The sequence below is a fragment of the Electrophorus electricus genome, chromosome 14, assembly GCF_041902795.1.
Source record: "Electrophorus electricus isolate QZ-2024a chromosome 14, ASM4190279v1, whole genome shotgun sequence".
In the NCBI taxonomy this organism is placed as follows: Eukaryota; Metazoa; Chordata; class Actinopteri; order Gymnotiformes; family Gymnotidae; genus Electrophorus; species Electrophorus electricus.
In genome coordinates, this window is record NC_137510.1 from 22,097,280 (window position 1) to 22,117,553 (window position 20,274).

At 46.2% G+C, this 20,274-nt stretch overlaps 1 protein-coding gene across 3 annotated transcripts in view; it reads left to right on the plus strand.

Moving 5' to 3' along the window:
* The window catches only part of hdac9b (histone deacetylase 9b), a 32,886-nt gene extending 14,108 nt beyond the window's left edge, over positions 1-18,778 (plus strand). For 2 of the 3 annotated variants that reach the window (XM_035530649.2, XM_035530651.2), the window contains 10 exons: positions 5,402-5,643; positions 5,838-5,988; positions 6,450-6,573; positions 6,974-7,095; positions 11,700-11,831; positions 12,309-12,424; positions 13,872-13,994; positions 14,804-14,999; positions 15,332-15,549; positions 16,996-18,778. In XM_035530649.2, coding sequence (XP_035386542.2) covers positions 5,402-5,643; positions 5,838-5,988; positions 6,450-6,573; positions 6,974-7,095; positions 11,700-11,831; positions 12,309-12,424; positions 13,872-13,994; positions 14,804-14,999; positions 15,332-15,549; positions 16,996-17,328 — 1,757 coding nt within the window. In that variant the 3' untranslated portion in view covers positions 17,329-18,778. The remainder of the gene's footprint in view (positions 1-5,401; positions 5,644-5,837; positions 5,989-6,449; positions 6,574-6,973; positions 7,096-11,699; positions 11,832-12,308; positions 12,425-13,871; positions 13,995-14,803; positions 15,000-15,331; positions 15,550-16,995) is intronic. The other variant, XM_081696059.1, reaches the window with a different exon arrangement.
* The last annotated feature ends 1,496 nt before the right edge of the window (positions 18,779-20,274 follow it).

Sequence of the window (20,274 nt, forward strand, 5' to 3'; positions counted from 1 at the left end):
TTGCAAAACCTGCCACTCATTTAGTGTGAACCATCTCCCACTCAACTTATGTGACTGTCACACATTTGAACAGAGTGTAAAAACACTCTAATTAATATTCTAATGGAAACAGTGTTGAAGACGCGGAGCTGCATCAAAGAAATGCATCAAAGAAAATAAAACGCAGCTCTCCTATTATAGCCCGAGGGTAATCACTAATGAGCTTTATTACACTTGTGCCTAAACTGGAACTTCATGTTGGAGAAGAGTCTCCCGAAAAAACAAAGCAGGTACGGCGTCTTCACTGATGCCAGAACAGCGGCCTGTTTAACAAGCGGCTTATGACATGATTCTGATCGGAGACATTACTTTTTGTCTGTCCCTCCCGCCCAGACCACAGATTTTGTTTTCATCTTGAAGTACCCCGGGGCCGTTTAGGTGATGGAGCAGCCCTATATCCCCCACCACCACACCCCAAGGCGCTCCATTAGGAATACAGAACTGGATGGTGGCTTTGATGGCGTGGGGCCGCGCGCACGCGTGGACACACAGGCCATAGTTCATAATGATGTCCGTACAGTGCCTGCTGTTATCCACAGCTGCGTAACTGATGTAGCAGATCATTTTCACTTGCATCTACGGTGTCCTGCAGTAAAACTCAGCAAAGGCAAAAAACAGCACAGCCCAAGTCAGACACCTTCCATCCACTGTGCCTTTGCCCCACCTTTAACTGCAGACTCAGGACCAGCTTGTCCGGGCTGTTTTTGCTTTGTGCCTTGCATAAAGGTCTGACCCCAGACCAGCTGGTAGAGGGCTGCTGGTGCATGCATAATCTGTATTCTGTTTAGGAGGCAGCCGGTGCGCCCGAGCCGTGTTTCGGCTGAGAGGATGAGCTGCTCTTAAAAATGAAGTGCCGTTTCTTGCTTTAGACAAGCCTGCAGCAGCGAGTATTACTGGCTTTAATGAATGCATCTGCCTCACACGCATGCAGGGGCGCGCTACTCTGTGCCTGCTATCAAACACAGAGCCAGCCTCCCGGTTTACTGCAGTCTGGGGATGTATGAATTTTAGAATAGTACTGATAGCCTGAGCCTTTCCACTTGCAGCCTAGCTGAAGAAGAGATGTTGTAATAGCCATTTTTTGGAGTTAAAGTGTCCTTATACACCTGTTGCAATGTTCTGTAGGTTCATATAATTGATTTTTCATGCTAGAATGGATTCAAAATATACCTTCACCATGTATCATGTATAAATATCTTTGTCATAATGTTTTAGTAATACTAAACATTATTAGTAGTGTTATGTTTTATAATATTATGTAGCAAGCCTCTGTTTTGGCCTTTATTTTCTTAGGGTAGAGACCCAGCTGAATGTCATATTTTCATGTAAGCGAAAAACTGGGAGGTGCATATGTTAACTTCACAAAACAAATTAGCATTCTTTCATTTAGCAGTGTGTGGGAGGCTTAGTAATGTGCGTCTGGATTCACCAGAGACCTGAGGCTTTGATCAACAGTACTCAACAGCAAATTGCAACAGATCAGTCTGCAGTTGAAACCCTGCCCAGTTGCTCCATGGGAGATGTAGTCCAGTAGATCAGTCACCCTAGCCTTCCTGACAGCCCCTAGGAAAGGTAGTTTTGGCATGGTTTATGGTCCTTGTCAATCCTTAGTGCAAAAAAACGAAACAAAACTGAACTCTCTTGCATAAATCTAAGACCTCCCTTAGCCGTGAGTCTCACTATTCAACCAAGTATCTAAAACAGAGGCCAATAAAAGACAGGTAAGAAAATAAAAACCAGCCTGGAGTAAATTAATATCAGTTATTAAATAATAAATAGTGATCAAAAGGTTACATTTATACTTGCACAGTTATTGAGTTGGGAGTCAAAATAGGCTGTGGAATGGCTTACATAAATTCAGCCGGGGACTCTTATTTTTGGCCGAGTTAAAATAGCTAGGCGGCCCCGCAAGTGCGATAGTCTTCCACACATTATCTATATTAAGGGTGTGCTCAGAAAGACGGTTATATTTAGCCCACTTGCTGCTTGTTCTGTGTTCTCTTTCCAGTTCAGCAGCAATTTACGATACATTAGCAGCTCATCTGAGCTGCACTGCATATGGAATGCTTGTCCTGGTGGCCTGGGACCAAAACACAAGGCTGGGCACACATTGCCACATAAAGATGTAGTGTCACTTTCCCTGGCTGCCAAAATCAGACAACACAAAATAAGACCGCAGTAGTAGGGGACATGCCAATGTCGGAGGATTACGATGTACTTTTCCTCCTTTATTTCAGCAAGGCAAAACTAGAGATCAGTTGCATGCCGGTCGAGGTCTGGGGAATATTATTATGAGGGCTTTGATGAAGAACATGACTGGTGTGGTGAGAAGAAGGGCGGAAAAGGAGAGCCAAGGCCCATCTGACTCTTAGTCGGCATTCCTGCTGCCCTGTGTGGGATTTGATTATAGAGCTCTAATCCCCTGAGCTATAACTCCTCTAACATGTATTTATTGAATGTCATTATCACTTGATCGGATATTTCCCTGGGTTTGTGACCTTGATCAGATGTTTGATTATAACTGAACTAACAGCCCTGACCTGCACCACAGTTACCATTGTGTCCCGTCGCAGTTAAACCTGTTTGGTGATCTCAGAATAGCCTACACCTGCATGCCTGATTCTGTGTAATGCCAACAGTTGAGCTGGCAGTGACATCACGGGCTAATTCTATTTCAAAAACATGACTTCATCGTCTTGATCTCGTCTGGGAAGGCACAGCCGCCGTCATGCCAAAACCCAAAGTATTGCGCGTGGCCATTATGTAAGCTCATGGCCTGGCCTAGAGGTGGGGTATGGTACTAGAACCAGTGGGGCAGGTGGTGCCGAACTGGCAGATGAAAAGGCCTCACCTAGCTGCAGCGGTGGAGGCAGGCAGGTCTGTGCTGGAGGCTAGCGCTCTCACACCACTGCTGGGTGGTTAAATCACAGTGCAGCACTTGAATGACGGCAGTGGGGAGGGAAAGGCGGGGCTGGTATGAACGAGGTATTGCAGTGCCACGCGGCGCAGGCCAGCAGGTGACTCTACTACGGCTATTTTTAGCCACGCCGGGCCAGCAAGCCCGACGGCCGTGGCTCAGACGTGCGGCCTCATCGGGGAAATTCAGGAGGGCCCAGTCCGAAGGGAGTCCCTGTCTCTGTGGGCCTGCGTTTCCCTGCCTCCTGCGTGCTCCTGGAACCCGTGCTCCGAGGATCTCCAGTCCCCCGGTCTGACACCTCGGGGAGCAGCATGAGTGGGAGGTGAGGCAGGCTAAGTGCCTAATACATAGGAAATCTTTTCTTTGGAGGCTTCAGGCCCAACTGGAGATGACATCATTGGCCTATGTGTGTGTTTGTGTGTGTGTGTGTGTGTGTGTGTGTGTGTGTGTATGCAACAGGAACATGTGCATTGTGCAAATATATGTGATATGGTGGTGGCAGTTGTTGGTCTGTGCGCGTGTGCGAGTCTTATCTAAAGGATGACATAATATCCACAGGCGCTCACAGGGAGGAGACACCTCACAGTGCAGCTCAATATCTGCAGGAAGAGGAGTCAGAATGATGTCGCCAGTGTTGCCATGGCAGCCTGGTTAGGGTGGTGGATGGGGTGTGAGGTTTGTTATAGCCCTAGGTCGTACCACTCGCTTTTCATGTTGCTATTTATACTTGTCCATGCCGCATGCAGGCATTTTTGACTGCGGCATTCTGCAGAGCACAACAAAGTACATAAATACTTTGCCATTAATGGGTTAGCCACTATTTACGTCAGTGGAACAGTCTCACCCTGGCAACTCACAGGGGGTTACTGGAGCATCTGAAGGAGTCTGATTTATACATAGGACCTCAGATATATGTGGTGACAGTATTTATATACAAGTATTTGTATTTGATACAATATATCTATGTTTGTTTTATGTGTCTTATATATTCTTAATGAACAAACAAGAACAAACACTGAACAAACAATGCAATGTTTGATAAATGTCTGATAAATCTCTCTCTGATTCCCATATTCGAAGGCATGTCAATATTTTGTCTCTTTAATGACACTGAGATTGAACAGGTACGAAGGATTCAGACCTGCTACTCTGCACATTACATCATTGCGTTATATCACCTGATAGCATTACAGAGAGGGCTAATCAATTTTTTTTGTTTTGCTTATAGATTTTTTTGCATTATGCCATTTTACTGAACCAGTTATGTACTTTCATTTCTGAAAAACAACCCAGTCATTATGTGTCATAATGCTGAAAGTGCTATTTGAAAAGAACAGGTAGATGGGTGTGGAAAATAGGATCTTCAAAGCGAGTTAATGTCTTTACACCAAATATGTTTGCAGCCAAGCTCACATGTGGGTTCATACGCTTATTTTTAAACTGCATTTACTGTTTGTTTAGAGGTTGTGCAATTACCAGAACGAATCTATTGTGCACTGCCTCAAATGATGAAGCAACACCAGCACTGGAATTGTATTTCAGGGGTTGCTGCTTCACAGGTAATGAACAATTGAAGAAGGCCAGTGGAGTGTGCAACTGTGGGTCCTGTGCTGTGCGAGAGTGTCTGGAACACTCTGTAGTCCAGGCTGAGACGAGTGTTTTGTTAGCTTCCAGATCTCTTTTTGTAAAAGTGAACATTTTGTGATTGCCTATCCATTTGCCGAGGGGGGGCAGTGGCAGTCTGTTTGGACGTTTGTTTGCCTCATGCTTTCTAAGTCGCTCCTCTAGGCTTGTTATTGATTGCCATCGTCTTGCTGGCTATTTATAGAGCTACTGGGCACCTGAGGGATGCCCTGTGGCTTTGTACCCAGCTTATTATTTGTAATGAGACGCTGGTTGAACAACATGGCGGCAATTTTTTTCCATAATGCCGAAGGCCGTCACGGCTGAGGAGGCCCGGGAGAGGGATTGTAGCTGGGGAGTAACAGCACAGGCGACAGACAGCACATCCAGATGACAAACACAGCTTGGCAGCGTGCCTCGGACAGGGCTGCAGGGGAGCGTGAACCCTGTGGGTGCCAGCGGCGAATGCAACGCGGAGCGGGGAGCTGGGACTGATCCGGGCGGAGCGGGGAGCTGGGACTGATCCGGGCGGAGCGGGGAGCTGGGACTGATCCGGGCGGAGCGGGGAGCTGGAACTGATCCGGGCGGAGCGGGGAGCTGGGACTGATCCGGGTGCTAGCACTTAGGTGGCTCCCCAGTGGCTTCTGCAGGATTCCCCATTCGTGCACGTGATGGGGTGCTGATGTGATGGCCGTAAACCTGCAGGGTTGATGCTTCTTGCATTGGAGAGGCAGAAATGTATCCGTATCATACTAACTCAGTATCAGCACATACTAACAAAATGCTCTTTGCCTCTCTACCCTCTCTACTGCCCCCTCCCAGTGGACGTGAAGCCTGAGGTGCCCTTGGTTCTGGAGCCGGCATCTCCACTGGACCTGCGGACGGACGGCAGGATGCTGTCACTGGGCTCGGACCCGAGCATGTGGGAAAGGCAGCTGCAGCAGGAACTGCTGCTCATCCAGAAGCAGCAGCAGATGCAGAAACAGCTGCTCATCGACGAATTCCAGAAGCAGCACGAGAGCCTGATCCGCCAGCACCGGGCCCAGCTGCAGGAGCACCTGAAGGTGAGCACCGTCGGGCCTGCGATGTATCTCTCCGCGATGGGGCAAAAAAAGCCGCCCCCCCCCCCCCCCCCAAAAAAAAGCTGCGACATGGCAAAATTGTGTAAGATAGACGGCAAGGCTGACGACTCCCGCCAAAAGCTGCCGGACTTCGGTATGTCGGTGTGTGATGTGTGTCGGTGTGGTGCCTCTCTCAGCTGCAGCAGGAGCTCCAGGCGATGAAACAGCAGCAGGAGAAGTTGGAGAAGGAGAGGAAGCTGGAGCAGCAGAACCAGGAGAGGGAGCTGGAGCAGCACCGGCGCCAGCAACAGATCATCCTCCTCAGGAGCAAGGAGCGCGCGCGAGAGAGTGAGACCTCGGCCCCGTCTGTCCCACACCCAGCCACGCTTACATGCTTAGCAGATACTATCAAACTCCAGAAAGACTTCACACTTTAACACTCTTCTTCCATTTAAAACAAACAGCCAGTGCTTTTCTACCAGTGCTCTATTTTTCGTTGTCCAGAAGGGGGAGATGTTTATTCATGTGTCTTACCTAAGTTCAAAGGTGACACATTCTGTGCGAGTGTGGTCCAGTGTTAGTCAGAGGACTGTAGAGAGGTGGCCATGTGTCGTTGGTATGATTCTAGGCTGCCTTAGATGAGTTTTCTGCGCTTATGTCTTCTTGCTAAACGTAGCGCTGTGAAGTCCCTCCAAAGGTGCTTCTAATTTCGATGCGCCTGCTAAAAATGTCCTACTAAATCAGTGTCCATGCAGGAGTGACAGAGTATGTCAGAACCCCAGTATGAGCCATGTCCTGTGGTGTGACAGGTGCAGTGGCCAGCACAGAGGTGAAACAGAAGCTCCAGGAGTTCCTTCTGAGTAAATCCACAAAGGACACAGCACCCAATGGGTCATGCCATGCACTGACGCCAAACTCAAAACTCTGGTTCACGTAAGTAAAAACAACAACAAACAAACAATAAATCCAAACACTTTATGTCTGCATAAACAGCTCATACCCAAGTATTTTTTTGATTGTCTTATTAATGGCATTAAGCCCAGAGGAAATCGTAAGGCTCATAATTCTGGAGTTTATTACACCATGTATATTTAGATCTGAGTTGGGACGTCTGTTGTGCATCTTACTGAAAGGCACAGGAAGTTCAAGGGAAGATGGTAGAATCATAAACTTCTAACAGCAAAAAAGAATGCTGGAGAATCACAGTAACGTTTAAGGCTAAATAGCCCAACACTACCTTGGCAGCTCTGTCTCTGGTCACCAGGGCACATTCTTTGGATTTATGACTGTGGGTCCAGCTAGGCAGTTCAGTTTGTGTCTCCTCTCCATTCAGGACCTCCCATCACACCTCCCTGGAGCAGAGTTCACCTCCTCTAGGAGGAGTGTTACCCTCTTCCAAGTTCCCCCTGCCCTCCCTACATGACAACAGAGACGATTTCCCCTTGAGGAAAACAGGTAGGATCACAATCGACAAAAAAACCTTGTAAAGAATATAAGCATTGGGGACCGAGTTCATATGGGCCTGTGTAGTTGTATATACTGTTTGACGGAGGTCATTCTTGGGGTGTGATAATAAGTGGATTTTGAACGATGCTAAAGGTGACTCTAAAAGCTAAGTAAAAATACATTGATACATACCATGAAACTACTAACAATTTACTAACATATTCTCCCCCATTGCGTTTTGGTCAAAGATTAAAGTAATACATTAGTAATAGTAATACATTTTGAAATTTAATTTAAGCTACGCTTAAGTGAAAACAATCGTTAGCTAGTTGTATCCATCCTATATTACTGAAGGGAATTGTGTTATTGTAGTGAAATTAGAAATGTTTCCAAATATTGAATCATTGCATTGACATTGAAATCATATCTGACATAACAAAGCCTAAGGTTTTTCCCCCTGGGTTGTACTGTGGTTTCAAAACAGTAGTGTTTTTTAATGGTTTCAAGGTAGTTAAACATTTTTTTAGGAGATTAGTATAAATTCTCCCGGAACTACTATAAAATAAGTAATCAAATTTCACGTGACCTTTATCTTGTGCTTATCATTTCCAGCACGAATCTCATGTGGTTTTTTTAGGGCTTACAGTACGAGCTTATACCTAGATATACGACTGAACTGACAATATAAATGCTCGCTCTCCAGGCAATGTGGAAGGGATTTTTTTTTTTTTAACTGAATCCCTTTTCCCAGAATTGCTGTGACCCAGGAGGCTTGACACAGAGGTCCATATTAGCATTATTTTAGTAATTAATTCCCCCTCCAGTCATAGCATTAAGATCGCTCTTCTTTTGCTTAAAGCCCGTAAGGCTTCACACCACCTAAGAGTCAAAAACGGCCTCACAGAAAATGGAAGGCACAAAGGTATTTAATTTCTCCTGAGCTTTGAAAAAGGCTTTCATTATTTCGAAAATCTCTGACTTTTCACAGAAAACGGCTCAGGTTTGTTGACCCACTGCCGGAGTGGCCCTCGTGGGGAGTCGGTATTAACGTGACTTACTGCTCCCTCTCGGTTCAGCAGGTCCCAAGCTCTCGCCAAGGCGAACAGTTCATAGCTGTGCCGTGAGGTCACGGAAATGACATTACATTCCTTCCCCTTCATGTCGTTTTGAATTATTATGGTAAACAATTATACCTGCTAAATTGCTTTACCACATGGGCTGTCATGTCATATATACACAATTTAGAGATCAGCCAATGGAAGTATAGTCCCAAGTTGTGCAAGCTTTGTCTGCTGAGTGTAAACTAATCTGAGATAATTATGTAGCCTGCTCAGTTTATATAAGCATTACACAGACACATGAAAGAAGGGTGTTTATTGTCTTAGCATTTGAACGGTAACTCCGATCTTCAGTTTCAGACTTTAGCCTTGCTCTGCTGAAGCTAGCCAGCATTCTGAAGTTTTACAGGCAAGGTTCTGCAATTCCAAGAAGTCCACCGGGAATCCAACAGTCCTCCCGAAAAGAGCTGGGAACCATTAGTAACACTTAAAGTCTGAGCAGTTCTTGCACCTGATTTCACAGCATGCAGCCTACAATCAAATAAATAAACAAAAAATAGTTAAATAAATAAACAATCCTTAACCTTGACAGCATTTGAACAAAATATGTGCTGTTCTGTGTCCCACTGTACCATGGATCATACGGATTAAATTTCAGAAAATGGGAGCTGTTTCAGAGACGTATAATTGTTGTCTGCTAGAGACGCACTATATTGTCCTACCCCAAGACGAAATGCTGTATACGTGGTACAATGGTATGTATCCCCTAAATCATGAAACAAAGCTACCACTTGTTCTAAGCTTGGGACTTTGACACAACTAGGTGGCTGGCAGGTACTAAATGGTTAGATTAGCATAGTATTAAGAATTGACACCACTGGTGTTTGGAAAGAATAGCACTTATGAAACAAAAAGGAGAGAAGCTCTTGTCTTTCCAATGTACTTTTATGTGTTTTTGTGAGAGGGTTTAATACTTTCCAGTGAGGTAATCTTCATGCACTTTATGTCTTGCAGGACACAGGCTCCTTTTATTATTAGCTCCTTTTATTATTAGCTCCTTTTATTATTAGCTCCTTTTTAGTTCTTTGTGATGAGAGGAGAATGGCACTAAAGCGAAGGGAATGAAGAGGACTCGTCTCCTAACAGGGCCGTGTGTTTCTGCAGTTCTCACAGGGGGGCCGTAGATGAACTGCCCAAAGCATGTTTACCACTCGCCACCTGTCTCCTTTGTGTGCCGGACAGGAGCAGACCTGGACCAGCACGTGGTGCTGTTGTGGGCACTAATGGCCTGGCTTAGAGAAAAGAGGAGCGACACCCGCTCCAGTCTTGACCCACTTACCAAACGGGTGGAGCAGGTGCAGTGGAGATGTGGAGGAGTTGATGCGGTGCATCCTAAACAGCAGATATTTCCAGGGCCTTGCACCAGACTATTCCCATCTGTGCAGGTTGAGTGTTCTTCTGTGGAAGCGGAGGGACATAATGTGTGTTTCAACAACTGGGAAAAAAAAAAAAAAAACCCTACAGAGATGGAGAGGTGGAGTAACACAGTCCACAAAGCTGTTGCATCATAGGGTTCATGTCCCCCCCCCCGGGGAGGAGAGGTTTGTTTTCTTTGCCTGATGAAAATGATGCAGATGGGATTAGTAATGAGAGAATGAAACATGCGGTGCAGACAGTGGCAGCGAGAACATAAAACAGGCCCTCTCAGAAAGGAGAAAAGAGATGATCTAATAACAGAGCAACAGTTTTGGTGTTTTTTGGCTCCATGGTAAGGTCTGATTCTACTGTCCCCATGCTTGTAAGAGTCCGCACACCTGCCAGAGTCTGGCTCCAGTCAGAGGTCGTTTTAGCAGCAAACCAAGGTGCTCAGAAAAGGGCAATTCGGGTGTTGAGTTGAGAGCATAATAAATGCAGCACTCCGTGCACCCTCCAGCGGTACTTTCAAATGCAATAATGTGATTGATTTATGGGCCTGTTAAACTCCTGCCTTATACGTATTCCTGTTTAGCTTGGCCGCTAGCTCCGGGCACTGTGTCAGCAGTGGGTAAAATCGCGCAGGTGTCGAACCTGTCGCTGTGGCTGAGCGAGGACCCCCGTCCATGGTGTGCCCTCTCTCTCTCTCTCTCTCTCTCTCCTTCCTCACGCATTGCAATCCTGGGCCTCCCGCTGTGACCCCCGACAACCCAGCCTCCATCTCCGTGGCGATGGGCTGCCGTTCCCGTGGTGACGGCTTCTGATGTGGGGGTAAAAATAGCAAGCAATAAGAGTGGGCGCGCGGGGCGGGAGGCAGATCGAGCTCGGGCTCCCCGCGGCTCACTCTGGGCCCGCTCTGCTGGCAGGATTTACATCCCATTACTGCTGGATGGCAGATGCTGCCACCGCCGCTAATGACAAGGGGCTGCCTGGCAGCTCAGTCCTGGCGGAACCTGCTCTGCATGCCTCTCCTATCCTCTTACATTAGTCCTTCGGAACAAAAAGTGACTCTCTCCAGCAGGAGTTGTCGTCCTGTTGCATAAGCGCGGATACGTTCCTACCGATTATATTCATTACAAGGCTCGCAACGAGTGACCTCAGCACAAATCAAGCCCCAAGAAATTAGCATCCTGTATAGGCAGTGATGTCACACTGCAGGGGAGAAATAGGATTCATCTACAGCATGAAGAAAGGACAAAATTGGCTCTCTCTCTCTTTTTTCTACTGACTGTACTGTGGGTGTTGAGTATTCAGGAGCACTACAGTATGTGTGGGTGAGAATGAGTCTCCTGTGACTCAGCCCCCTTACTGCTCCCCAGTCTTATGATGCAGTTCTCCAGAGAAGCCTTACCTTACTGTGCCACCAGTTATTACTCACGCCATATTACCCGCACAAACACAAAACAGAGGAAAATAAGCCGGTTTTCTTCATAACTGGTTCCATTTTAGGCGACGACGCATATTCAGTGTGTGTTCAGTATTTCATAAATATGCACGTACTGTATAAAACCAATCGTATTTGAAGGTGGCTGAGACTTTTTTTTTTTTCCTTCTCTTTGCCATTTGCTAAACAGGATTGTGAGCGTGGCACCGTCATTCCTCCCCCAAATATCCGCCTCGTTTTTGTGTTAGTCTAACAGCTGCTACTGTACTGGGCTGTGGTCAGGTCAGGTAGCGGAGACCTTTTCATTGCACGTTGCTCTACCTAATTTGCTCCAGATGATGGGGAATTGGTTCCAATCCTGTCTCGTTTAATCTCCCGGAACAGCCTGTAAGAGGCCACTGCGCTGTGATGTTTGTAGCATCAAAGTACTACCACTACCAATTCATGGCTTCTTTCTTCCTTCAATTAAAGAAATGTGACTTTTGATCTTTCTTTTGTCTTTCGTACATCAAGGCAGTGCCACCAACACGTCAAAACCCTGTCCTGTTTCTTCTGACACTAAGCCTGATTTTGATATTTTCAGGCACATTTGAGAGACTTCTTTTTTTTTTTTTTTTTTTTCAGTGCGCACCTTTAAAACAATTAAAATGCATAAAAAGTACTTGAAGGGCTAAACTGGCTGCTTTTTGACTCTGCAGCCTCAGAGCCGAATCTGAAGATGCGTTCAAGGTTGAAGCAGAAGGTTGCGGAGAGGAGGAGCAGTCCTCTTCTGAGGAGGAAGGAGGGACCCATCATGACGCCCTTCAAAAAACGAGCCCTGGAGCTCCTGGGTAGGCGTCAGCTAACAATTAGCATGAGCGCTAAGGCCTCCTGTTGGCCAGCTCTCGATTTTGGGGTGTAGATGGTCAAGTGACTTCATTGTTTGGCACGTGTTTGTGATTCTGCTGATAGCTACGGAGGGAGCTTTTGCTTTACGTAAACCATTCTTGTTCTTCTTCCAAACTTATGAGCCTGCAAGTCAGGCATTTGTCGTAAAACTTTCTGGTAAATCTGAACAGGGTGTGTGTTACTTTAGGTCACTTTGAATACTCATTGCACATATGCAGGAGCTATTATGGATTTACAGTAAAAAAAAAAAGACCTAAGATACAACCTAACCTAAGCGAGTAATTTAGCACAATGCTACCCTTAGTCTGTGTCTTCCAGGTCACTCAGAAAGGTTTCATTTACAAATTAGCATTAAAACTGAAGTATGTACTTCCAAAACCGCCTGGTCTCATGGTTATTTTCTTATGGTCCATCTACAGAGTACACAGCCAGCAGCAGTGCCCCTGGCTCAGGCCCCAGCTCTCCAAACGGTGCCTCCAGTGCCCTGGGGTCTGAAAACGGACTGTCATCACTCCCAACCACCACTCGCACTGAGGTACTGCGCCTGAAAAGCCCTACCATACCTTATTAACTGTGCAGTCACATCATCTTCCAGTGGTTACGAAAAAGACAAAGGAGCTTCAATCAATAGTCCCTAAAAAGTCTAAATTCAGGTTTACAGTTGTCGTAAGGAAAAACAGACTAATGGTAAAGGAATGCCGATGGCCGTCATGTTCATTTCAGCCACCGAGCCTGTTTTGTACTGCAGTGCAACTATGAAAACAGAGGGCAGTCTTTGGCACTTTTGGCATGCTTGTCTGTCACAGGCCAGTGAAAATGGCTCCCTACACAGATAATAAAAGTCAATCACTTCCTCCCATAAGCCCCTACTTCACTGGCCCCACCAGTGGCTCCCCTCTGCCTGCTTCAACCACACTGCCTGATAAAAGTGGCACTACATCAGCTGATGGGCTGTTAGCAGTGCAGTTGTATCCTATTCAACATACAGAACTCTGTGGTGGTACAAGAATGCTCTCTCAGTGTTCTCTTGTTATCTTACTGTTATGTTTTAGAGAAGGCTTTGTCTTTGAGATGCCATGAGCCCATAAGTATAACCAAGGTTGTGATGTTTCAGTTAGCTGAAGTTCATCAGCTCAGGAAGTTCCCGTGAGTCACTTCCTGTTAGCTTCATGGCTTAGTTCCTTCGGGTCCCGGCAGACCTCCCTCACAAAGCAGTGCATTCTGGGGTGGGTGGCAGAAACGACAAGTCTCTGTGCAGCATCAGCTTAGCAGCTGTGTTATTCTTCAACACCACTGTTTACACTCCCATGGACCTCCAGCACAATGGCTGCCTAGGAATGCCTATTACACCATGAGCCAGGGTGGAGGTGGTGGGAGGTTGAGCTTAATTGATCTGCCAGCTGCTGGTAGCCAACTACATGCTAACAACACAAACACACAGGGCGGCTATCGTATTGACATAGGCCGAGAGTTTCGCGTATCGGACCGGCGGGCCGAGGGGCTACCCGCAGATAGCGGGATAGGTGCAAAAGCGAACTATGTTTGTGATCTGTTACATTGGATATCCCCTTTCAGAGGGAACTGCTCCCCTGGGTCATATAAAGGGTGGATATCCACGTCCAGGTCAGTGAATGTGCAGGGGGTGTTGGATGGGTAAACAGGGCTGCTCCGTGACCACATGCTGCTGGATTGTCCTGCTGTGCGCAGGAAGTAGGAGCCAAAGGTGCTGGAGAAAATTTCTCTAGATCAGACATGGTTCCTCCGTAACCCTCATTACCGCCCATGCGTCATGGTGTCTTCAGACTTGTAGATGTTGCAGACAAGATCAGGACAAGGCCGAAACTCCACTGTGGCGCGACCAAAACATTCGTCTTAGTGCATTAAAGTTTAGTGTGCTGCTGCTGTTGCTCTTTCCAATGGCCCGTAGTGGGATTTCCAAAATAACTCCAGGTCTCCCCGATCCCTCCCTGTCTTCCTGTCAGCGTTGGCCCTCACAGTCCAAGCTGCTGGGCCCCGAAGCCTCTACGTCCATGCTGAGTCTTTACACGTCACCATCTCTGCCTAACATCACGCTGGGTCTCTCAGCCAACTCCTCCCCATTGGGCGTGAGTAACCCTTCAGTGTTGCCCTCCTTGACAAAAAATATAACATAATCTCCTATTGTCTGTTTCATGTCACGGAATACAACCAAATTGCTACAAATGCTCGAATATTTAGATGCAGGATGTCTGCCAGTTCTAATATCCTTTTTTTGCGTGTATGAATTTGTCATGCAGTGCAGGTTTCTATTTCTTTTTATATATTCCTCTCGAGACTACACCGAATAGTTCATTTCTACCCACAAATGATCGTCTTTTATAGGCCCACCATCTCTCTCCAAGGATTGTGAATGAAATGTGAATGCTTCGGCTGATAAATGAAGGGAAATGACGTTTAGGGCCCCTGCTCGACTGCGTATTGTGGTGCCTGTTGAAAGACTAGCCATCAGTGGTTGTCTCCATGATATGTATAGCCTTAGGGTAGTGACCCTTGACCTTGGGGGATTTTATAGGCCTTAGATAAATATTGTGTTTAAGTGTCTGGTATCGGGTGCACTCCAGTCTTCCCCAGTCACCTCATCCATTACTGCTGTTTAGAAAGCCCAAGCCAGAATAATCAAGTGCGGCTCTAAATAATGATCATTACTAGGAACTCACAAGTCTTGTGCTTTTGTGTCCATCTAAGCAAACAAATTCGAGAGAAGCGTTCTCTGTAAATGCCAAGAAAAAAGTGTAATGTTCTAATCAGTGTGAAATTGAAAATGCAACAAGTAAATATCTCATAGGGCGCAGCCTTGCGCTGTGGTCAAGACTTCCATCCTGGTACGGACATTAAGGGCAGCGGGTCTGACTCAGCCTGTGCGCTTCCCTCTCAGGCTGGCCTGGGGCTGAAGGAGAAGCGTGGTGAAGGTGGTGGAGTGCTGGCCATCCGGCAGGGTTTGCCCACTCAGCTCCTGGGTCCTGTGGCCCTTCCTCTCACGCTGGAGCCCAAAGCAAGCAGCAGCCAGCAGGCACTTCTGCAGCACCTCCTGCAAAAGGAGCAGCTCCGCCAACAGAGGATCCTCTCCACTGGTGAGATCTCTTTGCTCCCTTCTGCCAAATCTATCCGAATGACTTAATTCAACTAAATCTGTTTTAAAAATCGTAGGTAAACCCACTGGTAAAGATGTATGTCTCTGTAGTAGGAAAACCTCTCTTTGTAACCCAAACGTTAGGTAAAAATTTGTCAAATTGATTAAAGGTCTTGCAAAACACATTATTTTATCTTTGCATGAATATGTAATAATAGTGATGCAGTAAGACACAACAGACCTGCTTGGTGATGCTGGGTTGCGCTGTCTGAAAGGAACCGGCGTGACTTGCGGCACGTTTTAAACGCAGGCCCTGCTGTTTTCTCTCCCTAGGCCAGAGTGTAGTGCCGGTGCACCCTCCGTCTCCGCTGGCCATGAAGGAGCACTCGGTGGGAGGCGTGAGGCCCAAGCTGCCTCGCCACCGCCCCCTGAACCGCACCAAGTCTGCCCCGTTGCCCCAGAGCATGCTGGCCCAGCTTGTTATCCAGCAACAGCATCAGCACTTCCTTGAGAAGCAGAAACAGTATCAGCAGCAGGTCCACATCAATAAGGTACAGCCAACAGGTCCTCATTCATAATACTGTTAGCTTTTAAATTTTACAAGTGGATATTTAGTTTAAAAATACTAAATTATACTATTAAATAAAAGTTATTTTCCTTTTTTTTGGCAGCACTCGTATTGTGTGTGATAGACTTTGACTTTCACAAATAAAGAATGCAGACCCTTCTTTTAGCTTAAATGCTAAACTGCATCGGTTAGCATATCTTAAGGCATCAGACGACCTGGCATGCGAAAACATCCCCCAAAATGGATTAGTCCGAATGAACCCAGAAGCAGGGAGAATACACAGTCTTGTTCCCTTGTGGAAATATTTGTGTTTCTGTGCACTGGCATGGGTGACCCTGGCCATCCGTTTGAGTATAATTATTCTGCTGAGTGTGCGAGGCTGGCGACGAGGGAGACCGGCGTACTGAAAGGCTCCATTGTGTGTGGGACCCCATAGATTGATCTGCGCTATTACTGTTGAAAGGGTTATGGGAAATTCAAGGCTACAAGTGCAATCCTCAGGAATGAAGATCAAAAGTATTCACGGAGGCCTTTTTTTAATGTGTGTGCGCCTGTTTATTGTTTATTGTTATGGCCTCAGATGAAAGGACACCGCATTAAAATTGTGGTTATATGTATAGATCGGTTTGCGCAATCTCTCTCATCTAGTGCATGAATGACTGATGTGCAAAACTTTTGGAGTCGATTCATGTTGCATTCTCGAGTTATGAAACAAAGGTTTTCTGTATGTAAATGTGCTCAAATACATCGCTGCAACTGATCTAGGCAAAATCAGACTTAAATAATCCCTGAATGATCAAGAAGGAAGTACAGAAATCGAAAGGCTTCAGAGCTTCCTCAGTTAAATGCCTTAAATGTAATCTTCCTGTTAGGTAGCCCCACACTAATTATCCGTGACTGCTGATGAGCCATCCGTCCCATAGCTCTGCAATGCATCAGAGTTTCTCTGAACAGAGTTTCTAAATGTTCAGGTGGAAGTCTACAATGATTCACAGATATCGTGTATTATTATCGTAATTCAGAAAGAGAGATGGTTCCCAACAGAAGCAGGACGTTCGTAAATGTTTACATGTGCTAAACAGGGCACTTATAGAATTTTGCATAAGCCTATGGGCTTTAGGAGAGGTATAAAAAGCATATCACTAATGCCTGCGACCACAGTCTATTTTTAACTGAGCGGATATTTATACGAGGCCTAGATTGCCTAAGCCTAATTTGCCTGTGTATTTCGGTGATGTGCTTAAGCCTGCTTCTGCTCAGTTCTACTGCAAGGCTTACAGTAAGCAGCATAGTTTCAGGAGTGTTTGCTTTTTGTGCACAACTTATTCGAGCAAAACCTGTCAATAAGCATCAAGTAATCCATGATGTGAAAGTCTGGCAACTTCTTTGTTTGTTTCATGTCAAATTTGTGGATTCACCTTCCCTGCAGATGCTGTCTAAGTCCATTGAACAGCTGCGACAGCCTAACAGCCACCTGCACGAGTCAGAGGAGGAAGAGGGGAGAAACCTGTACGAGCAAGCCATGCAGGACAGCCCGCCCTCTGCTGGAGTCATCCGGAAGTGCAGCCCAAGCCACAGCAGCAGGAGCAGCAGTGCGAGTTTGCTTAGTGAAGAGGTCGATGCTCACCCCGGGGTTATTAAAGTGAAAGAGGAGCCAGCAGACAGTGACAGTGAAACACAGGCCAGAGAGAGCCTGGCTGAAAAGCAGAGCACTTACCTTCACCAGGTCAAAGGAAGCCTGGTAATACGGGCCATGATCTGATCTTAGGCATGAGCAGATGCACTTACTCACACACTCACACACTCACACACACACACACACACGCGCGCGCACACACACACACACACACACAGGCATGCACGCATGCACGCACACCACCCACATGCTCAGAGCCTCCACCTCAAGCCCTTCTGGACCGTTTTCATTTGTGAACTTGTGAAGTGATCTCTGTATTGTATGTTGTAATGTTCTGTACATAATACGATGAAGAAGAAAATATAGAAAATCCATCATGGTAAATCTTTTGAAATCTGAAGAGAAGTCTTTCTTTGTTAGAGGTATTTTGAAATGTAATTACTGCCCTTTCTACTTTCTGTCCACCAACTGGAGAAGAGCTGCACCAAGCTCCTGTATAATAATCACTCTCTTTTCATGCTCTTTTGAAATTTGCGTAGCTTTAATTTTGGATGAATTCCATTATTATGACCTACTTCAGTTTCAGACTGCAACAGCCTAACACGTCACCTGCAGAGGGTCTCTGTTAACCGTCACTTCCGTGTTCATCGCGAGGGGACGGAGGAGGTGAAGTGCAGTGCCGGCCTTGTTGCTGTACCTGCTGCGAGAGGTGTTGTAGAGCAGGTCTAGGATCTGCTCTGCGCTCTGCTTGCCCCAATAACCCCCCCCTCGGGAGGCCTGAATCAAAGCTGCCGCCCTAGACTCAGAGCAGAGTGCGGCTCCTCGGCCCAGGCGCAAGGTGGGGGGGGCTCGAGCAGGAAATGCCTGGTGGAAGCCAGGAATCAGAGTGATTCATGAGAGCAGGAATGCTGGGAGAGGATGAGTCCGCCTCCACCGAGTCCAAGAGGCCAGCCGTGAGCCCTGATTTACTGCTGGGGCAAATTACAAAGAGAGTGGGGAAACAGTGGAGGGAGCCCCCTTTTTAAAACCAATCATTTCCTCCTTTTTCCCCAGCGACATGTTTACCTCCACATGCAGGTTTGATGTTTGACAGAAAAGGACGATTGTTCCTCTCTCGCTTTCCGTCTGTCGGCCCCTCCCAAGGTACGTCTGCTCACCGCTGTCGGTTTCCCCTCTCAAAGTGCCCGGCTAAGCGTAGTGTTACGGAACACGCAGGTCTCTGGTTGTCTGCATCGCTTGTCCGTGGCCAACATCGTTCCTGTTCACAGCCATTACGTGTCCTGTGTTTGTATTGTCTACATAAAAGCATTAGTGTGGATAATGCATGTGAGGTCCTATAAATCAACACTGCCACATAGAGGAATACTTGTTCACTATGAAATAATTTTCGCCGCGTGAATGATCGTACTGTCTGTTAAGGCAAAGCATTCTGAGCAGGCCTGTCCATGTCCTTTTCTGCTGTTCCTCTGTTCTGGCTCTGTCAACATGTTCTCTTTGTATCTGTTTGTATGTGATGCCTTCTTGCCTTGTCACAAACTTCCTTCTTTTTAAAATAAAGTCCATTCTCAGCTGACAAGCTGCCTTTGACTAATTATTACTTTTGTCAGATAAATAAATTGCAATGATGCATGATTTTATAGAAATATGGCAGAGGGTGTGGTGGTTGAGCCTGAGTTCAGGGGATTCTGGTTCCTGCCAAATCATACGATCCTGCAACAAACATCTGCACAGAGCTGTAATGGTCCTGTTACCTCCCTGGGTTAAAAAAAGAATCTGACTATTGACATTGCATGTAAATGTTGTTTGGCATTTTTGTTTTCTGTCCATATCAAGGAAGGGCATGTCTGAGCAGAAAACAGTTGAGCTAATTTCATTTTGTCTTTATATAGTGAAGAAATATTTGGTAAAAGGGCCTAAAATCTTCTAAACTATTGTTCTGGAATATTTAGAGCATGGCGGATGTTTCCAATACGAGTCAGTGACTTTGTTCTAGAGAACCAAATCACCACAAAAATGTGAGAGGGCAAGATTTACTGTCTTCTTTCTTCATGTATGGTGCATGCAACCAGTCAGACCTTGCTTGGAGAATTGCTCCAGTGGGTTCCACAAGGACACTGCACCAAATCCAGGCATCACAATGGATCTCATGAGGCCTGGAATCATCAAGACTAAAACACCTTGCAGTGATGAAGTGTTGCGTGCTGCACATTATGATTTGTAGTGTGCCGTTGGAGACTTTAGAACGCAAATCACAGAGGACGCTCTTCCTGATAAGTGAGAGAGGATTCCAACTGCACTACAGAAGGAGCCAAAAACAACTGCTCCTAAAAACATCACTCACACTCACACACACACACACACACACACACACACACACACACACACACACACACACACACACACCAAGAACTACACAGAAGACAAAGAAAAATCCTAAAATGTTAATATGAAATGGTAAAAACAAAACAATTATGCATGACACTTTTACTCTTTGACATAATGTGTTGTTGAACTGAGAACTAGATGACGGCAGTAACACCTTGCTTTGTCTTCAGACACTGAGCTGTTCTTCAGCTGTTCTTCACTGTTCTTGTATGTGTTGCTTCATCCAGCTTCTCTGTTTACTCTTCCACATTACAAACCCAACAGTGTGCATGAAGACAGACAAGCTAACTGACAACCTAACTTACACATATATGCACATGCAGCGTGCACACACATACCAGTGTACATACACACGCTTACATATATAAACATAACCACCTTTGAAACCTTTTTTTTTAAACCGAATACTCTCTGTCTGGGGATTCAGGTCCAGTGACAGCATCATCTTTCACTTTTTCCTGCATCCAAACTCATAGAGAGATTAATAATGAACGGATGCAGCCGAACCAGGTGTGTTAAGAGCAGGGGAAACCTGGCACTGTGCGAAGCAGGGTCCCTAGGTCCACTGCTCTAGAAATGGCTTAGGGTCTAAGACATGTGGAGGCTGTTTTTTTGGGACATTGTTTCCCACACTCAGTCTGAGGAGAGATATTGAGGTCTTTAAAGTTCAGCTTTGCAGGCTTTCTG